Source organism: Gallus gallus, chromosome 10 (assembly GCF_016699485.2).
Source record: "Gallus gallus isolate bGalGal1 chromosome 10, bGalGal1.mat.broiler.GRCg7b, whole genome shotgun sequence".
NCBI classification, from domain to species: Eukaryota; Metazoa; Chordata; class Aves; order Galliformes; family Phasianidae; genus Gallus; species Gallus gallus.
Genome location: NC_052541.1, coordinates 19,732,904 through 19,751,682, shown reverse-complemented (window position 1 = coordinate 19,751,682; position 18,779 = coordinate 19,732,904). Strand labels below are relative to the sequence as shown.

At 51.1% G+C, this 18,779-nt stretch overlaps 1 protein-coding gene across 1 annotated transcript in view; it reads right to left on the bottom strand.

Annotated features, from left to right (window-relative positions):
* Positions 1-4,737: 4,737 nt before the first annotated feature.
* ADAMTS7 (ADAM metallopeptidase with thrombospondin type 1 motif 7) overlaps positions 4,738-18,779 on the bottom strand; it is a 45,243-nt gene continuing 31,201 nt past the window's right edge. The window contains exons 19-24 of the mRNA XM_003641830.6: positions 16,898-18,694; positions 15,695-15,847; positions 14,914-15,087; positions 14,447-14,593; positions 13,810-13,969; positions 4,738-6,589 (exon numbers count right to left, since the gene is read on the bottom strand). Of these exons, the coding sequence (XP_003641878.3) occupies positions 6,417-6,589; positions 13,810-13,969; positions 14,447-14,593; positions 14,914-15,087; positions 15,695-15,847; positions 16,898-18,694 (2,604 nt within the window). The 3' untranslated portion in view covers positions 4,738-6,416. The remainder of the gene's footprint in view (positions 6,590-13,809; positions 13,970-14,446; positions 14,594-14,913; positions 15,088-15,694; positions 15,848-16,897; positions 18,695-18,779) is intronic.

Below are 18,779 nucleotides of genomic sequence, written 5' to 3'. Positions count from 1 at the left end.
ACGTGTTTTCTCTCTGCCTCCTGCCGTACCAAAAGCCCAGCGTCTCATCTCTCCTGCTGATCCTCTGGGAGCCACATGGAAGAGGGCACTTCTCCTTCTGTCACATCCAAGGGAAAAAAAAAGGAAAAAAGCCCACCTAAAACCTCTTACGTTTGTGGTGAGAGACGTATCTGGGAGCAGTGAATTTGAGGACGGATCTGGACTTGTGTGACCCAAACTTGGGGTGCTTCTGTCTGTGCTCAGCCTGCTGCAGGTGTACTGGGCCCTCCCAGAAGTGAATTCTAAGTTTAGGAGTTCAATTGCTTCTGATGCCGGGAGCTGTTTGGATGTGAGGGGCTCCTTCCGCCACTGTTGCTGGGTAGGTTCGGCGGAACCTCTGGCACAGCTGCAGCTGGCACTGCTTCGAAGGCTGCTGTTGCTGGTTTGTTATTTTCTGAGAAGCAATTAATTGCAGCCCTGAAACATGCAACTGCTTTTCCTGTGCTGAACTGTGCCACAGTCCAGAGACAGCTGTTTGATAGATCAGCACTGATGTGAATGATGTGCCCCAGAAGAAGCCTCTGCTAAACAGATTTCCAGTGGGTGAGGAGGGGGAGCTCTGCCTGCACCCAGCACAGTTTGCATTGCACAGCCGCAGTGTGCACACTGTGGGCTATCAGCTGTGAGCAAAGCCTCCTCCAAAGGTCAATGGGCTTCACCGGGCAATTTCTGCTACAATTCCGCCAGCTTCGTGCTGATTTAAATGTAAGTGTATCCATGAGAAAGACCCGAAATACCCTGGGAAGAGGAAAAGGCATTTCTCAGGGAGGGAAATGGCAAGGACTGGCGTTACTTCTCTAGAAGTTTAGTCCCAGGAGGGTTATCTTACTTCATTTCCTGATCCACTGCAAAAATGCTCCAGGTCATGGTTTCAGAGTCCCAACCTGTTTCAAATAACCTTTAATTTAAATAAACAGCTTCTGGGCTGTAATCAGATAAACGTGTGAGATTTGCACATAAATGGCACTGAGAGCCCGAGGGCAACAGGTGATGTTACTGTACTGCAGTCTCCCTGTGCACACATGCTTGGCACCCAGCTGCAGCCCCACACTGCTAATGGGAACAAGGCAGGGAGGGCTAAAATAGTTCAGAAGGTAACACTCCGCCCTGCTGATGTTTGCCTCTGGAGGAGTCCAGCAAAGCCGTGCTGCTGCCCTGGGGGAGTTAACCAGGTTTCAGAGTTACCCACAGAAGCAGGAACCACCTGGAGTTTCTGTTGTGATGCTGAAGTGCTGTGCAGCCACAGTGATTGATGGGGTTTGGAGCTGATTTCTTCTGAACCCTTTACTTCAGGGGAGGGAAAAATTCCTGCCAGGGGGAGGTCCTCAGAGCTGAGCACCAGCTGTTTCCAAAGCCTTAGCAAGGGAGTCTGTTGGTGCTAATGATGTTCAGCTGGGGGCTAGCTGGGCCAGCAAGCCTAGCTGTGACAAAATGTAATTCCAATAGTGTCAGTTTTTCTTAGCAGCTTTGCTGTATGCCTGCAGGATTTTGCCACAAACCAGTGCAGACTCATGCTCCTGGAGGTGCACGTGTGTTGGGAGCTGCCCAGAGGGACTGAGGACAAGAACGTGGGCAAGAGCTTCTGGTATTGGTAGAAAATGAAGCAAGCTCTTATAAACAGGGCCTTAGAAAACAGAAGTAATACACCTTTGCTCAGGTAAGAAAATTGCAGCGGAACGAGAGTGATAAAAAGCAATGCTGTGAGCTGATCCCGCTCCATCTGGGCCTTGCTGCCTCCTGCTTGGCCTCCTCCTGTGCTCAGTCACCCACACGATGGCCTTGCTGGCTGGCAGCTGGCGCTGGGCTGGAGGGCTATTTGGGGATTAAAATACTGCAGCTGAGATCATCTGGTCCGGACAGAAGAACCTGGGTGGAAGTGAGAGCCTGCACAACACAGGTGCACTGACGGGAGAACCCGACGCCTTCTTGAGACGCGGAAGTGTTTTAAGTGTTATTGTTAACAAATGACAAAGAACTTGCTCCATAGAATTCCTGCTGCTTCCCGATTAATGAGCTTTCAGTTCCTTCCTGTCTCCAGCTCTGGAAATGTCTGCAGGTGACTGGGGGGGACACAAGGTCTGATATCTAATCTGAAGCCAAGAACCTCTGGCTTTCCTCAGAGAGGCTTCAGGAGATCCCGACGAATAAACAGAAGCAACAGCAAAGCATGAGCAGAGCAGGGTTTCAGCCTGGCCAGCCTCTTTCCCCCAGAGGCTGCAAGGAGGGGACAGCAGTTTTGGGGTGACCTCTCTGGGACGTGTCCCACACCCACCCCACCACTGCCTGTGGGAGCCACCGCCTCCAAGTGAGGGCACAGCAGCTGTGCAATGCCCTGCTGTCAGCCCCTTGCATGCAGTGGGATTGGCTGTTCGTAAGTAAAAGTCTTCATAACCATCAACAGAAAGCCTGCAGAGAAACAGGGTTTGTATTTACAACTGGCCCTGAAAAAAAGCAAGCAAAGTCCGTTGGCATGAAGGACGTTCAGTGCTGTGGGTATCAGGGCGCTTTAAAGAGGGACTACAGTTGCAGATTGGATGGGAAATAGTAAAATCTGGGAGGAAAAATCTCATTGAAGTCAGTATTTCTGTAACCAATGAAAACAGCAGGTGAGGTTTAACAGTTACTGCGTGGGAGAACTGGTCTGGCTGAGGAGCTTCGCACTGAATGTGAGCTGAGCTGAAACCCCTGTGTGGGTCTGATGCCTGTGTGACCCCGGCTCTGGTCCTGAGCACATCACGTCAGAGTGTGCTCCAGGGCTGACTGCCTTCAGGACAGAATCACTTCTCACATTCATTTAATCAACACATCCTCAGGAATGAAGCTGAGCGATGTGATGGTTTTCCTTGTTCCAAATCCTTCTCTGAGCTCAGGATGCATCATTCTAATGGCGAGTAAAACCTGTGAGCAGTTCTTTCCCTGCTCAGTAATTAGCAGCTGATGTTTACAGTAGATGTCAGGAAGCTTTGCTGAAACCCTCCTTAAAAATATATATCGTTTGTTCTATTTCCTCTGCAGAAAATATAGGAAAAAACTACTTATGAGTGTCTGCTCTGAGCCTGCATTGGGTGTGCTCAGGCAGCCCGGGGTCAGCATGCTGCTGGGGGGGGCTGCAGCTGTGCAAAGCAGAAGAGAAGCCTATCTGTATGTAACTCTCTATGCATTTACACACAGATGTGAATAGGTGCACACGTGCAGAGATGGCAGCAGCGTGCAGTCAGTCTGTGCTGCAGGCAGAGGATGGCATCGTTTACACCACATACACTGAAACTTTCAATGGCACCACACATTAAGACCAATACATTTGGAATAGCAGATATTTTCTAGCTTTGCATTGCTCCAGTACTGGTTGGCGCTGTGATTAAGCTTGCCTAGATTGGTATAAATGTGAAAGCCTGCCCTAAACCCAGCCTGCAGCACCCATCACGTTGACCTGGCGTGGGGAGGAGAACTGGCTGCAAGAACAAAATTCCCTGCAGGCCCTGACAGCTTAGCAGAGAAATCCAATATTTTTCACATGGGCCGAGTAAAACTGAGCAGACAAAGGTCAGCAAGACTTAAGAGTCCCACACTGGGAAGGCTCACAATTAGTGGGAAACCCGCCTTTACTGTGTGGCAAATGAAGCATACGTGTTTTGCAGAGTTGGTCTTCAATGGGGTCTTTCTGAAGTAATGAACCAAAAGTATCTTACAATGACAAATTGAATGCATCCTGGTAACCACATATCCTGTATCTGCAACAAAAAACACTGCTTAGGGCTTTCCTTGTGCACGGGCTATTAATAGAGAGGACTCTGGGAGGGGAATGCTGCCCTGACCAACGTCTGCATGTGGTCAGTGGTGTGAGCAGCACCCAGCACTGCTGCTTTGCATCGTCCTGGCACAATGCTGGCAGCGTGCAACTGCAGCGACTGCCGTGCACTGTGCCTGCAGCGACTGCCATGGGCTGTGCCTGCAGTGATGGATGGCACCCAGCTGGCCACCAAGCTCAGAGAGTGCAGCAATGGAAACCAAGAGGCCACACCTTTCCTGGTGGCACCAGGGCACAAACAGCACAAGGAAAATGAGTAAGCATTGTCAGATGTGCTAAGGAGGAAAGAGAATCGTGACTCCGGAAAACTGAGGTGAGTTCTGGGAAGAAATGACACCCAGTGCAGCTGCAGCCCCCAGGACAGCACAGCATTGGGTGGCAGAAAGGGCGGCTCAGTGACTGCATCACGGCACTGAGTTAGACCAGCTACCTTACACATAAATGCTTCACCCCCAATGTACTGAAATGCATATAATTCAGGCAGAATTTACACGATTCTTTCAGCAAACACTTGAATTTCAGTGTATGCTGCCTGGACTGGCTGTGGTGTCACAAGCAGAACACCACTGGGTTTGCTTCGTTGTTATGGTTAGCACTGCAATGAATGGCTGCGCACCACAGATCAGAGGCTGAAGCCTTTAGCTCTGGGAGCACCAGCGCTGCACCCCAACTCTACAGAGCTCAGATTGTAATCACACAAATCCCAGTTTCTCTGGGCAGCCTTAAATGATTTTCAGATGCAAACTGACTGCTCCTCTCTGCTGCAGCTGAGATGAGAGCAATCAAACCCCTGCTGCTGCCAGGACCTAAACTGCCTCTGCTTAACTGAGTTTTCAGTGAAAAGCCCTTTAGAATTCCCCAAGGGGAAGAGAAAATACGAAACCCTTCAATTTCCTTCAATAACTGTTTAATTTAACACACTTGTGGGTGATAGCCATTAAAACCCAACACGTTTAGAGTTATTCCTTAGCAAAACCTAGGAGCACTGACAGAAGCAAGGGACGGACGGTGCCAACCCAAAAGAAAACAGGAATGAACACAGGCTCTTAAAATGTAAAAATTTACACCACATTGAAAGGAATACAACACAAATGGTGAAGTCATGGCTTGTGTTTTACATGCAAGTCGTAGACAGGAATTCCCCTTGTTACGTGACACGGTACAGCACAGTTGTTCCACACAGTGCAACTTAAGAAAAGCGTCCATCTGTGCACACTGTGTGACCACACTGCTCAATGCAGTGCAGTGATGCTGGGCTCTGTCCTTTACCACTGAGCTCAGCACAAGCAGTGCTGTGTTCACGGCCTCCCAGTTCCTCAGCCTGCAGAGTAATACAGAAAGGACATGCTACCAAAATGCACCCGCCCTCCTCCAGGAGCCAACCTAACAGCAAATCCTCCCTAAGGCCCCAAGGATTAACATATGAGCACTGCCGGACCAGCTGCCGGGGTGCCTCTCGTACAGAAGCACATACTATAGTAAAAAAGAACCAACTAACTTTAACAGAAGTGCATCTACATAAGCAGAAAGGTTTTTAGCTTGGTCAGAGCATAGAAAAACACCTTAACCAATCATTAAAGTTCTACACTGTAACTGCATACCGAAATCCAGTTGTGTAAGTACAATTCACTTTGCCATTTGGGTTTTCACAAGGAAGGATGTGGCCAAATAAGAGCAGTGCTTGCCGTGCACGTGCACTGCTCACAGCTGAGGCGAGAACAGCTTTCCATCTCTTTCACTGGTCCACGCAAGGGCCTACACTGTTTGACTCCAAAGCAATCTCATTTCACTCATGCCTTGTGTCCACTGCCAGCCCCTCTGCCCTGCACACGGGTGGGGGCTTTTGCAGATGAAGCCATCAGCTCAAGGAGGGCAGAGCCCCTGTGTGCACTGCGAGCCCAGGGCCTCTGGTGGTAACTAAAGCCGAAAGCTTGCTTCCTCTGATCTCTCTCCATGTCTTTAATTACGGTTATTTAGCTTCAGTGCATAAACAATCCAATGAAAATAACAGAAATGGGTTGCCAACTTCCAGTCCCTTAAGGGGGAAAAAAAAATCCAAATGGTCAGCTGTACTGGTGGAATGATACTCATTTTATATATATAAAAATAACAATAGAAACCAAGAGTTCTGTGCTGGCCTGCCAACACCATCAAGAGGCTGCAAATGTCAAATGATAGCACCATTAGCATTTCTGAGAAGACTCCCCGCATTATTGCTGCTTGAAGTTTCCCTTCCCTAACATGCTCTCTGTGACCGCTCAGTGATGGCTGTGACCCTAACGGAGAGCTGTGCCCACTCTGGCACAGCACATTTGGTAAGACTGCACCCCCAGCCCAACCAGATACTACTACTCAGAAGGACCGTTTGAGCACCATTATAGTGTAGCACAAATGAAACAAATCATGCCTTCCCTGTGTTTTGCAATAGCACCGTGTGGATCTTGGGCTGCACCGCCCCGTGCAGTGACAGAGCAGCATGGCCAGCTGGTCCCCAGCTCCCTCCTGTGTCGCAGGGCTGCTCCCAGAGCCGCCACGGGTCCTGGTGCTTTCTGGGCTTGGGATGGTCCTGTCACCTCCTGGACGCCCGCTCGTCCCCGCGGTCCTGGTCAGGAGCCCTGTGGTGCCTGTGCTGGCGGCAGCTTTGGCAGCACTGGATGCGGACGGTGGGGAGGTGGCACCTTCCCAGCACCCGCAGGGTCTGGCAGAAGCTGAACGTCAAGCGGTCACGCTCACAAATGAAGCCTAGAGGATGTGAGAGGACAAGGACAGTGTTACTGCAGACCCACCGGTACAGCTGGCAGACGTTCGATAGGAAAATCAGCACGCACTTCAAAATGCAGCCACCTTCCCCTCAGCACTGAGCAGCCGTTGGTCCTCATTTCTCATCGCCAGCAGAAACAAGATCTGTACTGCTACCTACAGCACCTTTCCAGAGCACAGAAACCGTAACGGCGGGCAGGGCTGAGCCTGGGGCTTGTCACCACTGTGTTGCACAGAGCAGCAGCCCTGGAGCCGGGCGTACATCCCACCTGATCCTAAACTCCAGTTCAGTCTCAGTTTGTGGCCAGTGAATGTAACGGTGAAACTGCAAATGTCTTCATTGCCATGTCAGGGCCTGGTGCTGCTGACAGCAGAGGCTGAATGTGGCTCTGCAAGCTTTCCTGGCCACAGATCTCCCTGCAGGGCTTCATGTCCCACCAGCGCCCCAAAGCCCTCATTCCAATTTCACTCCTGTAGAAGTGATGAAATACAACAATAGCCCTTCTGTGGAAAAGGGCAGTGGCTGCGCCCAGGTCCAGCACCCCCGTGCTCCCCGTCTGTGGGCATCTCCTGCCCAGCACACACACACAGCCACGGGATGGCCCCACAAAAGGGTCTTTTCTCTCTCCATAGGCACTGGCAGGGAAATGCCGGTGGTGGGGACAGAGCCAGGCAGCTCTCTGAGCACTGCCCTACGTTGTCTCCCTTTGGTGAACAAAGGGCTTTGTTTAGGGAAAGGCCAACGTCCCCATTCCCACCAGGGACAGTCTGGTCCTCGGTGCTGAGAGCAAGGGACACAGCAGATGCAGAACAGTGCTCCCCTGCTTCTGGACTTCAATCACAGCCTTCGGCCTGCCAGCAAGGTCGTCACTATCCTGTTCTAAAATTAATCTTCTGTTTCAGTGGAGGTATTTCCTCTCTTCCTCTCTAACAACAGCTACCTCTGCACAGCAGTAGTGTCTCTGTGCCCTGAAGAAAACATTTAATGCTGATGTTGCTGCCTGCTGGTGTTGACAGCTCCAGTACCAGCACCAGAGCTGGCCCTGTGCTGTGCTTCCTGCCTGGGATTTGGGTCTGTCCCACAGAGCATGATGTAGATTTTCAGGCAGAGCAGAGCTGATGAGGAATTGCTGTAAAGCCCTGAGTGGCTGTGGCAGGGAGCAGTGCACAACCCCAGCTCCACCTCGATAACAAAACCAAGAGCACTGGAGCTGTTTGGCAGAGGGGAACGGCTTGCTCCTGTGATGCTCCCTTGGTGTCAGTCACAAGAATTGGTCACAAGCATCCCTGCACCACAGAATCCCTTTCACTATCAGACAGTTGGACACACAAAGGGGTCTACAGTTGCCTTTGCATGTGCTGCACGTCACAGCTGCACTGAGCAGTGATCCAAATATACCTTCAGGGTTGCTAGTGGGAGATGGAAGCCTCAGTGTGTTTCTGCTTGCAGAAACCCATCCTGCCCCCAAAGCTTCGGGCTGGAAATAGTGTGGGCACGTTGGCTGCCACCCAAGCTGCAGAGCAGCACACAGCCTCAGCCATCTCAGCTCCTGAAACCCCTGCACTAAGGCAGGACTCAGTGATCACTGACCATCAGCTGCAGCATGGCTCTGGCAGCAGGGCACGGGCTTCCTGCAGCATTCACAAACCTGATGTGTTGGGTTGCTGGCTTGGATAGCAATGCTGAGCAGGAGAGGTGGAGACAACAGCTACGGCCCAGGCAGGTGTGGATGAGATGGCATGCTTTGTGGGGTTGGCTATTTACTGCATGTAACAGAGCAAATGTCACACCAGTTAAAACTGCAAGGGGCTTACAAGAACTCAGTTACCTCTGCGGTGTTCTGGAGGCTCAGTCCTGCTGTGGGAGTGGTGCTGGGCTGGGACGGCCCCAGAGCACCAGGAATGTCAGCGGGCAGCTGCATGCCTTGCTGTGCTTGTTGCTGTTCACAAGCCTTTTGCTCATACTAACAGCCTTCCTAGAAAGTTATTTATGGATCTCAACCAAGCTGCCTCCTGCCTGCCCTTGCAAGAGCTGTGAAGGTTTTGCTGCTGGAGCTTCTGGCTAGAGGGCAGCCTCCCAGGGCTGTCGTTTGATCCCCTTCCAACAGGTCAGTGCCCTGGCACGGGAATGGAAATTCCCAACACTGCATCTGTGCACAGGCAGAAGACCAGCAGCCCCACCAGGCGAGGATTCCCTGGGTAAGCTGAGCTATCTGCAGAGCAGGTCCTGCTGGAAGACACAATCCAGGGCGGGCTTGCGGAGTGGGGATGAACTGCTGATCCTTCCCTGACCTCACGTCAGACCCCACAGCAGGGCTATGGTTGTCAAAAGCATTTTTATAAAATGAAGTCGTGGGGTGTTGCTGAGTGCTGATCACTCAGGCCCAGCACAGTGTCCCAGCACACAGGGTCAAACTCAGTGTGGAACAACTTGGCTGAGCCACGATTCCTCCCTGGACAAGGCAAGCTGTAGCCAGCTCTTCATTTTTCAGCTCTTCAGAGAAGGTCCCTATAGATTTGACTCGATTTTCATTTAATCCTTCTACTGTTATTTTTGTCTATTAACAATTTTTTTTTAATGATCCTAACACTTCATCTAGGAACACACTCCAATCTTCAAGAAAATGCCAAATTTTACTCTGAAGAAATAGCTTAAAGCAGGGCTTTTCAAATCCAGGCCAAGTCAGCACATTAGAAACTGAAAACCCACAAATTCGTGGTTGTTTTTTTAAGTTGGTGTAGAAGTCACTTTACATTTCAGTTAAGCTTCTGCCATACACAGCTAAGCACTTACTTTTATGCTGGTGAAAAACAAACTTCCTGGTACAGATGTTGTAAAAACAAGGCAAGGTTGGGCTCAGAGCTGAGCCAGCAGGACGAGAGCTCTGAGCCTCTGACCTCTGGCCTCTGGGATGCTCTTGGAGCCAGGTCCCAATTTAACAAGCTTTATTCCTGGCTCCTGCTCCCAGGGCTGCAGACCCTTAGCTGGCAGCGAGCTCTGGAGGAGATGCCACATGCAGCAACGAGTGTGGCCAGCATTACAGACTGGTGAGCATCCATGTGCCATGGGTCTGGATGCTGTCTGTCCCACCCACTCCTCATTTCCCTGCACATAATGCTGGCATGGCACAGTCCCCTCGTTCAAAGCCCCAACAGGCAGCATGGTGTTTCTGCAGTGCTGGGAATTGCACCAGTGTCAGGAAAACAGGTCACTCACTTGTGCATGAGATGCAAAGTTAAATCCCTGGTGCTACAGTATGTGCCCAGCTTCTGCTCCTGCAAAGCAAACCTGCACTGCTGCCATCATCCACCTTGCAGCCCCACCTGGCTCTGGCCATTCATGCCAAAGTCCATAGAACTTTAAAAGCTTGGAAAATGGAGAGAGGAATGCAGAAAATCCCCATTATTCAGGTGCTGGTGCTCAGGTTTGGTATCACTGTGCAAGGATCACCAGCACCCAGCCTGGGGATCACAGATGGGACTGAGCAAACGGCTGTGCTCCCTGAGGGGTGAGGAGCAATGAGCCATTTGTCAGTCTGGATCTGACAGGGAGGAATTCTCATTTCCCAAGAGCTGATATAGAGCCAAGCCTGGAGGATTTTCCCTGCACTCATGGAAAACAACTGTGCTGTCTTTCACTTCATTCTCAGCAATAAGTGGAGGGGGAGAAAAAGCCAACTCTACTTAAACACATCTCTGTACATGACCCCTGGCTTCCTCTCCAAAAGCTGAAGCCACTTTTAACACGCAATTGGCAAGGCAGGCAGGAACACGCAGCCATTTTGCATCTACGGACTCAATGATTGCTTTACTCCTATTTTTTTCTGCAAGGGGATTAGGCAGAGTAATGGTGCTGGGCTGACGAAGGAAGCAGAAGCTGGGGGCGAGCACAGGGAGCAACTGGGAGAGCCAACGCACGGCTGAGTGGTGCTGACCCTGTGGCCAAGGGGGAAGCACTCCTTCATTTTAGCCCTCGCTTTCTTTAGTTTTAGCACAGCCCAGAGCCCCTTACTGTCACTGTGTAGCTCCCGGTGCTGGAGGTGAGCAGGCACTTTTACCCTCCTAACTGCTTGCTCTCTCAAAATCTTCCACTGCTTGGAGATTGCCAAGGAGGAGGGAGAAGAAGTATCTTCCTCTCTGCTGCTCAGCCCAAGGTTACTCATAAAGAGTGAGAATCCTTTCCAAAGCTCCACTCTCCACTGACTGCTGCTGTTAATTAGCAATGAATAAAGGGCACTTAATGGCAGCCCCTCCCTCTCTTGCCACCAGGATACAGACTTACACGTGCAAATTACAAAAAATTGGAATTTGCTGCCATTAATTCCAGCATGTATCCCTTGCGGACAAACTTAGCTGTATGCAGAACCATGAATAATTTCATTTCCCTACTCAAAGCAAGAAGAAATACGATGTTTAATTGCTAATTAATCTTGAGGTGACTGGAAATACAGCCAAGTACTGGATAACGAGCCTGTAGAAAAGGCAACAGCAGGGTGAGAGCAGACACGGGTCTGCCTTTCCCTTGGGCTGCTCCTGGGGTACAGGCAGAGCCCATTCCTTCTGCTGGCAGGAAACCTCTGTTCAACTCTTATAGAATCCATAGCCATGGCTGCCTTGTGCAGCCTTGTTCTTGGGACAGCCGTACTCCTTGCCTTAATCCCCTTCCCTCTCTGGTGTTTATGATTTGAGATACTTCTGGGGAACAATTGCTTTGCTAACCTGTCTCAGCAGCACAGCCCCGGCATCATCTGTTTTCAGCAAATGGACAATGGCTGCTGGGGGAGAGAGGAAACAGTCCCAGCAGCACACGGTCCCCAAATGGGGGCTTGTGGTTAATGATGTCCTGATGGACAGGGCATGCTAACAGCAAGCTATGCGCTTTGTTCCTCATCCCCCAGCAGGACAGGAGTGCAGATACATCCCAACTGTGGCTCCCCACCCCGGTGTCTGCTCCCCTCCCCTCCTGATGCTCTTTGCAAAGGCAGTCACTGTGTTTTTTTTCCCTGTTTTCTGAGCTGCAAGAAATGATTGAAATGATCTGGTAACAGGCGTGGCTGATGTGGGTGTAAAAGCTTGGGGTCAGTGCGTAGGCATGGACGGAAATCAGAGTTGATGAGCTTTCCTGAGACAAACGCTGCTCTTATCTCACTGGCAGCCGTGTCTGCAGTCTAGCAAATCTGCTCCTGCTCTTATCTTCTAGAGAGTGCTGCCAGCAGCAGAGGGGCATCCTGCAGAACAAGGGGCAGCAGGGCTCTCTTGGCTGCCACATGCGGAAGCAAAGCCCAGCAAAGCACCAGCAGATCCCATGCAGCCCCTGGGCCCTGTGCTGGAGCCAGGGCTGTCAAATGCGGACAGTGACCATTCCCACTCACCCCCAGTGGCTCTCCTATAGGGTTCCCATCCTGCTTCCCCAGGTTGTCTCCCAGACACAGGGTGACTGTCCATGGTTTATGTTCCTCCTCAAGACCACGATGCCTCGTGCTCAGATCTGACGGGGATTCTGCTGTGGCATCGCAGGCGTTTGAGTTCCCTGTTTCCGTACGGAGTAAGAAGGCTGTCCCCAACTTTGCTAGGACATGGAGGGGACAGACCAGACCAGACAGGCCTGGCAGGCTCAGATGCCGCCTGGGAGCCATCTGAGGACACAGCCAACCTTATCTTCTGCACTCACAGCTGGATGCAGCTGTAAAACTGCAGGAACATTTAAAAATAATTTCTGTGTAATCATCAATTAATTTATAACCCAGTGACAAAACAGGATTCTGGTTTTAATTAATTCTGACCTCCTTTAATTGAAGAGAGAAGATTGCCGGTGAGATGTTTGCTTATGTCTAATCTGTTCCATCTCCTTTAAAACTTCATCTGATTATGCTTTCAACATTTAAACTCTGCTGGGGTTATTCACATCTTTTAACGAGAACATAATTGTTCCCAAAGATGAGTGCATGATCTTGCTGGTACCAGTGCACTCCATGTTACAGGAGATAGAGGCTCCTCGTCCTCCTAACGTAAACACATGAATCACCGCAGCCTTCATTAATCTTGTGCAGTAAAGATCCCCTAAAGCTCAGGAAAGGGCCAGAGTTTACGTTCATGCCTTTTCTGGGAGCCTCTGCCTGTGGATTTACACATCTGTGATTTCCTGCCATGTGAAAGTTTTGTTCCTCCTCATAGTTTGGCAGGAAATGTTTGTATTTCCAAGAGGCGTTTCCTGCCTGGGCCACAGCCAGAGCATTTATGTCATTTTTAATCCAGAATTATAACATTTATTTGTGTGCTTCCTACACATCTAAGTGGTTATTCTGGTACAGCCTTGAATATGCTGAGCATCTACACAGCTCTCATCACCAAGCCCAAGTGATGGGAATTTTCCCTTGACAAAAATAGCCGGAACTACACATCATTTATTGACCAAACCTAACGGCAAAGGGCTGCCTGGATGCTGGACGCGGCTGCAGACATCACTGCCCTGCCCTGCCCAGCCTTGCAAGGCTGCTCAGTACGTCAAATGTTTCTTGCTGGGCAGACAAAAGCTTTTCTCTCCAGACAAATTCAAAAGATAAGGCTAATTAATGATTAACATGCTAGTATTAGTGACATCTAATCCCCCAATTCCACTGCTTTTCCTTTTAAGAGCTCTTAACTCTTGTGGTGCACAAGTATTTCCTGTAATGCTCTTGTCTTTCTGCATTATAATTTCTACCAGTCCTAAGTAAAGTAAAACATCAACCCCAGCCTCAACCCTGAGCATCGGGGCACTGCAGCCCAACCCAGACACACACTGAGGTGTGGTAGAAGGCAGTTACACTTCTTGACTCGAGTGGGACTATTTGTTGAAGACTGCCTGGAAGGCAGATTGGCACTGGCTGTGTGTCTGACTGGTAAGTGTTAGGTAATTAACATCAACTAGCATATACCATGGAGCCAGAGAAACTCAATAAAGAAAGGATTTGATTCTTATTCTGTTCAAGCTAGTGGGATGTTTCACCTTGAGAGAGGCAGGGATTAGTGACAGGAGGACTCAAGTGCTGCATCGTGTTAACCTGCTAGTGCAGGTTTATACAACACTCACAGCCAGGCTCCCGGAGCAAAGCACTTGCACCAGACAGATCAACAAGGTCTTGGGGAGCACCACCACATTAAAGAGAAAACATCTGATAATCAGGAAGGGCAGAAAGTCCCATGGGGCATCGCTCACTCACCCGCCTCGGTGCCTTCGCAGTTCTGCAGGTTGCACTTCTGAGTGCTCTCAGGCCATGGCTCGTGGTCACAGAGGCTGCTGTCCTCCTGCGCCTGCCCAGTCTGTGTGTCAATGCACTTCACCTGGCGCCGCTGGATGCCCCCTCCACAGGGCACTGAGCACTGCAGGAGTAGGAAGCTGTCAGCCCTGGGGGGTTTCTGTGTTTTTATTGCAGTAGTCCCCGGTGTGGGGAGATTTTTTAGGTTTTTATTGTAGCATTCCCTGGTTTAGTTCAGAGAGTTGGGGTTCTGCCCGAGGCCCTGGCACTGCTGCCCGGAGAAGCTGTGATGCCCCAGCCCTGGAGGTGCCCGGGGACAGGCTGGATGGGGCCCTGGGCAGCCTGAGCTGGAGGGTGGCAACCAGCCCACGACAGGGTGTAAGGCTGGCAGCGCTTTAAAAGCCCTTCCAATCCAACCATTCTATGATTCAGCGCTAGGAATGTTTTCATATATTACTTTTGTAAGGAAACCATGCCATGCAAGGAGCACAAAGCATCTGCTCAGCCCAGGGCTCTGCTGAGGAGCTGCATCGGCATAACCAGGAGGATGATGATCACAGAACCCACAAGAGAACCGTCTGTCCCCACTCCATGTGCTCACCTGTCCCCAGGAGCCCACCACCCACTTGGTGCAGGGGTGAGTGTTGCAGGGCCGGGTGTTGTTGGGCCGCAGTGTCTCATCACAGTGGCCCAGCTCTGGGCACGTCACCAGGCGCTCCTGCTCCCCTCCACCACAGGGCTCCGAGCACTGCAGAGACATGAGTCATCAGACGGTGTAATAGAACCACAGACACACTTACTGCATTGGTTTCTCATGGAAAAGAACTGCGAAATGCCCCTGCCAACACATAAGCATACACAAATCCTGTTTCCAGTGTCAAATAACAATTTTGCAACTACAGCTGATATCAGCAGGTGGTTTGCTACTTGGCAATGGGTGCTCTGGATTGCCTTGAGGTTTTCCAGAGCCTGGAGGATACAGGAGCTCTGCACTCCTGCATTGCAGACCTTTAATAGGCAGCCTGACCCGTTGCCTCCCTGCCCACTCAGCCCAGCCAGCAGCCCTACCTCTCTCCACGAGGACATGTACCAGTCCAGGCACGGTGTGTTCTGGCAGGGCAGCTGCGCTGGTGGTTTGTAGAGGACAGCCTGGCAGTGGAAGGGCCGCAGCAGCCGCTGCTCTCTGGTGTCGACGCAGTGCACGTCCCGAACCTTTGTGCCCCTGCCACAGTTCTTGGAGCACTGGGTGAACAAAAGGCACATCACAAGGGGGAAGGGCTGGGGCTGGAGTAGTCTTCCCAGAAAAGGGACTGAAGACATATTCCGCCTTGGGCTGGCTTGAGTTAATAATTAACGTCTTTTCACCTCTTTCTCTAGCCCAAGCTAGAGAACAGTCCATGGAGCTTCAAATCCATCACTACATTCCTCGTGAAACCAATTGGCTTTCAGTTGTAATGGCAACAAAGTCTTTTGGCATTAGACATCTAGTGAGCTCCCATCCACACATCTCAGAGACTGAGGCCACCCAGAACAACAAGGGTCATTCCTCACTGTTTAATTTGGGGGATTCCTCCAACCTAACTGCAAACATGTCCTGCTACTGCAGGTTCTCAACAGCATTTTCCAGATACTTTCAAACCTTTCTTAATGAGGTTTTTTGGTCCTGGCTTTTTAGCCACCCCAAAAGCAGAACAAATGCAAAGGTCATTGAGAGGTAAAGTAGCAAAAGCACACACCAGCAGCATGCAACTCTACCCACAGAGCAGGTACCTGCCACTTTCCTTCTCCGTGCATTACCAAGGGAAACACTGTGGAAGGAGAGACAGGGACTGGGTGCATGCCTGCTTACCTTGCTCCAGTTCCCCACGCGCCAGGACGAGCACGGTCTCAGGGAGCACCTCCGAGCAGGGACGGGTTTGCTGGCGGCGGTGCAGTGCTGCTCAATGCCGGTGCTGCAGCGCACGCTGCGCCAGATTGCACCCACGCCACAGGTGGCCGAGCACTGCAAGACATGGGCAGCCACTAACACACCTGGGGCTGACAGCAGAGTGCTCAGCTCACAGATGCTACGCTGGTGGAACTGCGGTACGCAGCAATAAGGCATGGCCATAGGATGGAAGAAGCTTCACAGACTGCGGCCAGCAACACCTGGGCTAAAACCCCACAGTGGGAGGCAGGCAAACCTGTCTGGGAGGAGGAAAACCCTCTCCTACACTTCTTGTAGTTGTTTCAGGTTTGAGATTGTCCCTTCTCTCCTTTTTGGGGGAATCCCTGGGTGGTGGGGTTGGCTTCAACTCTTTCATTGCAAGAAAACTGTTAACCAGCACTAATTGTTCAGTAGTTTGAGTGCTCTCTCAAAAGATGTTTTATGCCCTCCATGCCTCTCTTTCACAAGCACTGTTAGTCCTCTGCTTTTTTACTGCTACAAACTCCAGTGAAGTTTCGTCTTCTGTTCAGCCCACCTGAAAGGTACTGCCTTCATCTCCTCTTTCAGATTCACCCCTCACTTTCTGGACTGCTCAGGAATAGTAGGTGCCCTCTCACAAAGCCCATACGTGTGACTGTATCTTACTGACAGCAAGTATTGTCCTCAAAGTTACTGGGTCCTTTGTGCAGCCTCCTTAAAAGAGTCCCCCAGTGCTCAGCCTCCAGTGATTCGTGCCACTGAAGGCCTCTCTTTTTTTGTGCTTTCTGATAAAAGCCTGTTACCATGAATTGCAGAAGCCATCTGTCTGTCACTGCAAGTGCTATGCAAAGAGCAGCCACAAGACAGCTATGCAGTAAAATGATAGCTGATAATTACTTATAATTCCCCATTCACTACATTCAGCACAGCCCCTTCCCTTTAGTAATTTGCAACCTTACTGCGCCTTAACTTTGACATTTAAACCTTTGCTGTTTTGTGGAACATTTTAACATAACTCTGCTATGGCAGCAGCTTGCTCCTGTGCCTGGCTCCTGGCAATGCCATAGAGAGTGCTCCTGGGAAAGGCATGGGTCTCCTATTCCTAAAAACAGCCCCATTATGCTTTCAGTGGGACCCAACACATACCTCACTCCAGTTGCCGACCTCCCAGCTGGGCATAGCAGTGGCTGCTATGGTGGTAGGAGGCAGCAACAAAGCCTCCTCTTGCTCCCAGAGTGCCAGGAGTGTGGGGGTGGGCTGGGGCCCCTCATGCTCCCCAGCACTATAAGCAAGTGTCCCTGGGGCTGCTGGTGGTGAGTGCTCCTCGGGAGCAGAGTGGCTGATTGGGGACATGCTGGAGCGCTGCTGGGTGCTGGAGGATGCTGGCACTGTGTGGTATGGCACCTGTGTTGCCCTTGGTCTCCATTCAGCTCCCCGCACTGTTGAGGGCTTGGAGGGTGATGCTCCTGTGGGAGGGCTGTGAGCTGGGGATGCTGGCATGGCTGGCACCAGGGCACCTTGTGGGATGAGGCCACCGGCAGTGAGTTGGGTGGACAGTCCCAGAGTGGTGGGGGACACAGGCACTGGCAGCAGCGATGTTGTGGTGGCCACTAAGGGGGCCAACGTCAGAGACAGGGGGCTGTGGTTCCCTGGCTGCTGCCCTGCCTCCCCTCCAGGGCCCATGGTAGCATCTGCAGGATGGGGGCTCTCATTGGGACCTTCTGCATGCCTTCCCATCTCCTGCTGCAGGCTCTGTGCAGTGGGGGAGTTTGAAGCCACTCTATCTGTCACATGCAGCTGCTCTTCAGTCACCGGTGCTGCATGTGTGTGTGCAGCCCCCTCCAGTGCTGGTATTTCTGCCCACTCTTCCTGTTCCTTGGTCTTGAAGGCAGTGCCGTTATTATCACTGGTGATGACAAATCCCTTTTCCCTTGAGTTTTCATGGCCCTTCTTAGTGCTGCCTGCCCTATCAGGAGCTGCTGTGCTCACATGGTCCTGGACTCTGTTTGCAGACTCTCTCACAGGCTGCAGACCGTCAGGTGTACTGCCTGCACCAGCACTGTCCCTGTCAATGGGCAGTGGAGTAGAGGGACTGGTTGGGGCCCAGGAATCAAGGCTGTGAGCTGGAGCATCCCATGCAGGACTGGTGCCCACCAGTGCAGCACCCAGGGATAGCTTGGGGAGCAGCAGGCTGCTGGTGGAGTCATGACTCACTGCAGGCTGGGTGGGCAGTGGATCCTTGGAATAGGGCACAAGCACTTCTTCGCCCTCATCCCTTGTAAGAGCAGGTGCAGCACTGGGAGTGGCTGTCCCTCTTTCTTCACGCTCAGGGGACATACCCAGTAGGTTGTTGAAGACCAAACCTCCTGACTCTGCCTCCTCTTTGCCATGCACAGGAGCAGAAGTATTTGCTTTGTTTTGTTTCATCAGGTCTTCCTCATGTGCTCCTCCTCCCAGCTTCATGCTGTGCAGGACATCCAGAGGCATCTCAGGAGACTCCTCCACATCATTGCTGCTCCGCTCCGGCTTAGGGCCCTCGCTTTTGGTCTCCTTCTCAGTGAAGGGGTAGTATGACAGATCCTCATGAAAGTTGATAAAATTGTAATCATAGTAAAAATCATCAACAAAGAAATTTCCCTTTCTGGTTGAGAAGTCATCCTCAGTTATGATATTGACATCATTGGACTCTGGGATATTTGGAATTATGGGGTTAAATTGGGGGATATGGTTATTTGGAATGTAATGTATTTCATTAAAAATCTCTCTGCTGGAAGAGCCACTGCCAGACCAGTCAGTGTTGGCGTTGTCTAATTTCTTCTGGCACTGTGGCAAGGAGCAAATAGTTTCCGAGCTGGGTCTTTGTGCAGGGTCACAAGTTGCTTGAGTATTATTGCTGCAGTAAACAGGGCGTCTTTGTGTTCCATTCCCACATGTTGCTGAGCACTAGGAAAGGAAGAGGAACAAAAATTTCAGAGACAGGAGCACAGGAGATGTAGGATGGTGAGAGAAAAGTGAAGTTTGGGCAGAG